The sequence below is a fragment of the Cryptomeria japonica genome, chromosome 9 (assembly GCF_030272615.1).
Source record: "Cryptomeria japonica chromosome 9, Sugi_1.0, whole genome shotgun sequence".
Taxonomy (NCBI): Eukaryota; Viridiplantae; Streptophyta; class Pinopsida; order Cupressales; family Cupressaceae; genus Cryptomeria; species Cryptomeria japonica.
The window spans coordinates 685923374-685927027 of record NC_081413.1 but is presented as its reverse complement, the minus strand read 5'-3'; the positions used below and the strand labels follow the sequence as shown (position 1 = coordinate 685927027).

Below are 3654 nucleotides of genomic sequence, written 5' to 3'. Positions count from 1 at the left end.
GAACATAAAATATTCATTTAGGAATATGGTCATTTTTATATGTCTACAATATTTTTTAAGATGTAAAAGTATATAAAACTAGCATAGCTATTTTTACATAAATATAGGTAAAGTATGTTGAAATATATCACATTTGTTCATTATTCCACTTAAAAAATTATTATATTTTAAATAATATTAAATTATTATTATAATATTATGATATTATGATTAATGTTTAATTATTATTAAAATATTACTATATTATTATGTTTTAATATATTCTTATTTTATGTAAATACTTTCAATCCCCCATAATTAATATGGCTAAATTAGCATTTAAGTGTCACAAACACGTCAAATTAAATGCTTCTAATTTTTATTGACGGCTGTGTTTGTTTAATTATTATTAAGATACGACTATATTATTATGTTTTAGTATATTCTTATTTTATGTATAGACACTTACAATCCCTCATAATTAATATGGCTAAATTAGCATTTAATGTCACAAAAAACATGTCAAATTAAATGCTTCTAGTTTTTATTGTCTAATGTGTTTGCATCCATACGTGAGTATAATAGGCTTGTAATTAGCCCATGTTTTTGTATATATCCTCTAAAATTTCTTAGAGTGGGGTCACATGGAGGAGGGCTTCCTAAAAAAATTTAGAGGGTATTGGTGAGATTTTTTTGAATCGTTTTAAAGCAAGGTACCATGAATTTTGTAGTGTAGTCAAAGTTTAAGCTGGTGGTCCTTTTCATTTTACTATTTAGCATAATCCATTCAAATGAGAAACAAATATTAAAAATAAACAAATAATTAATAAAAATTACAAAATTGCATATACTTAACAAGTGACAGAAAAAAAAGTTAAGCAATGGAAAATTTCTAACTCCTTTTTCCACACACTCAAATCTACCAAAAAAAAAAGAAGTAATAATAATAATAATAAATTTAATTAAAAAAAAATTAAAAAAAAAAAAAAAAACCTAATTTTTTGAAAAAAAATTCAATTAATTTTATAACAATTTTTTTTAAAACTTTATAACTCCCCCTTAAGAGTAGATCATAAGCCATTTCCCCCTTAAATATCTCTCCAATAAATTTTAAAATCTATGGTACTTCCCTACGAAATGGCTCCCAATTTTTTTTTCAATTAAATTCATTCCAAAATTAAGAGTTTATCTCTTCGCAAGAAAATATTTGAATTCCACATAAACCTGACTTATCCCAGGTATATAAAAATTACCAGTAATTCCTAGTTATATTAATGCCAAAAGAAAATGGTGCATTATCCCAATTCCAATCCCTTCCTTTCGTTGTTTCTCAGCCAGTAAGAGTTGTGTTTCTGTATGGCATTAACAATGGTCGCAGCTCATAGCCGCGTGCTGCTTCCCTCGGCTTTTTCATGGAAGCATGTGAAGGGGTGTGTACAGAACAGAACCTCAGTTTCCTTTGCTGTTCCAGCACAATGTTACCCTTCAAGTAAGATAAACAATCTTTGAATTTTCTTAGTTTTATTGACATAGGTTGTCATGATTTTTTTAGAAATCTGTCTTCCTACGATTGGGTATTTCTTACTTATTTTTTTCCGTTAGTCTGTAGAATTGTGCTTCCACAATTTCTGTAGAAATGCGTATTCCGAGAACTGTGTATTTCTTACTTACTGTTCTGATCGAAAAAGACTTATAATTGTTGTATTTGGTTCCAGTCCAGTGTGGTAGGGGTGATAGGCGGACAAAAAAGGGCAAGAGATTCAATCACTCGTTTGGAAATGTATGTATTCATATAACTTACCTATTTTTTAAAATTATGTGGCCTAAAACTTCGGACTGGAATACTCATTAGAAGTCTGACAATTTTTTTCTAATATCTCTATGGGGTGGGAATGTTTGAGAAAAAATCTCTATCAGGTCACACGAAATTTGTTTAGAATTTGAAATTTAAGAGTAACAATTGGTTTGTTTTTTTTCAAAAAATTGACCTTAAACAGTCCAAGGATAAGATTTTTCTATGATGGGCAGGCACGGCCAAGGAATAAGAAGAAGGGAAGAGGGCTGCCACCACTTCCTCTGCCACCAAGGCCACCTGGGAAAGATGATCCTTTTGATGATGGAGAGAAAATTGAGATAGAAATTGATGAATTTCTTTTCTGAGATAGGGGAATTCGTATTGTCTGTGTTAAATGCTGTTGTTTTTAGAGCTAAACAAACCTCTAAAATGTTGTTTAATTCCTTGTCAAATTGCTAAGATATGCCATGTTTGTGGCTGCTTATTTCATGTTAAAATCGTGTGTATCTGGAATAATCTTCATGTATCTTTTTAGTTCCTGCCTGCGGGTGGGAAACTATAGCGGAGGCTATTTTCGTTAACCTGTTATTAATCTAAGCAAAAACAACCAATCATATTTAGTTTTGTTGCAAAGATTTTCATGTTTCCTTGGTTCCTGCCCAGAAAAGATGCAAATTATTTAGGCGAATTATTATCCTCAAGTTTTTTGGCATTGGCATATTGGATACACTGGCGGTTTGCAGGGGTTCGCAGGGCTTTGTGCGGTTCTCAACAAGAGAGAACGCACATCTCCAAAGGCTGCAGGGCCCGTCAAAGCAGAGTCCTGACGGTTGCTTAAAACAGATGGAGACCCAGAAAAGACTTGCAGAGATCAGATCTACGGAAAACCGAGTACGAGCGTGAGAAACAAAGCATGCAAACATATGGCTAGTAAGTTTTCCTTTTGGGCATGTTACAGCTTTTTAATTTGACTTTTTCATGATTATTTCTAATTTTTGATGGGCAACATGCTTTTCCCCAGCAATCTTTTTTTCTTTCCAGACTTAAAAATCTTCGGTAAAATTGCAGGCACGCATTTCCCCATCTAGGTAGCTGTGGCCTGCAAGGGCTTTGCGTGGCATTTTGCTGAGGAGAAAGCGTGCCCGCTGCAGGTATTACTCCCACCCGACTCATCAATTGCCACATCCATTGCAGTGTAATAAAATAAATAAATCCACTCTTTCTGAAACAAAACTACTATGCGCGGGCAGGTTTTGACTGAGAAAAGGAAGACATTCTTCTGGGTGATCTCGAAGAGGATTAAAGAGGACGACAAACATTTTAGGTATGATTTTTCTTGAGTAATTTTAGGGTTTTTTAACGGTTTCTGAAATTGCATCTGGAGTTTTCTCTGCCTTGCTCTGACACGCAAAATTCTTGGGCTGATTCACTCCTCCCTCTGGACCAAAGCCTCTCAAGAAAATTACATCCCCTCTTTTGAAAATTGAAAGCCCAAATAAATCCCTCAAAGCATAACGGAAGATCTTTTTTGGAACATTATTTAACAACTATAAAATGCTTTTCACCTAAAATCAACAGTTCATCTATAGACTCAAAATTCTCAAGGTTAAATTTCCAGACAATTGCATCTTTATCATTTGATTGAACATAATAATTAAGAAGTCAGGTTCCATGGGAAACAAAGTCTCTACTAATATTAGAAATGCAATCTGTGATTCGAAACTCCAAACCAGACACAATGATCTTTTATGTATGGAACTTTGTCTAAGCAGGTTGTGAATGAGACTATCCCTGCTCTTCAAAAGATAAAAGAAACCGGAAGGATTCGATACATTGGCATCTGACATTTTCTTTTTTTGTCTTTTGTACATTTGATGAGC

The 3654-nt window shown here is 33.0% G+C and overlaps 1 protein-coding gene across 1 annotated transcript; it reads left to right on the top strand.

Annotated features, from left to right (window-relative positions):
- Positions 1–1217: 1217 nt before the first annotated feature.
- LOC131073960 (small ribosomal subunit protein bTHXc) lies at positions 1218–2394 on the top strand. Its single transcript, XM_058010491.2, has 3 exons — positions 1218–1468; positions 1695–1759; positions 2008–2394. Exons 1-3 carry the CDS (start codon positions 1336–1338, stop codon positions 2137–2139), a joined length of 330 nt encoding a protein of 109 aa, XP_057866474.1. The 5' UTR covers positions 1218–1335; the 3' UTR covers positions 2140–2394.
- The last annotated feature ends 1260 nt before the right edge of the window (positions 2395–3654 follow it).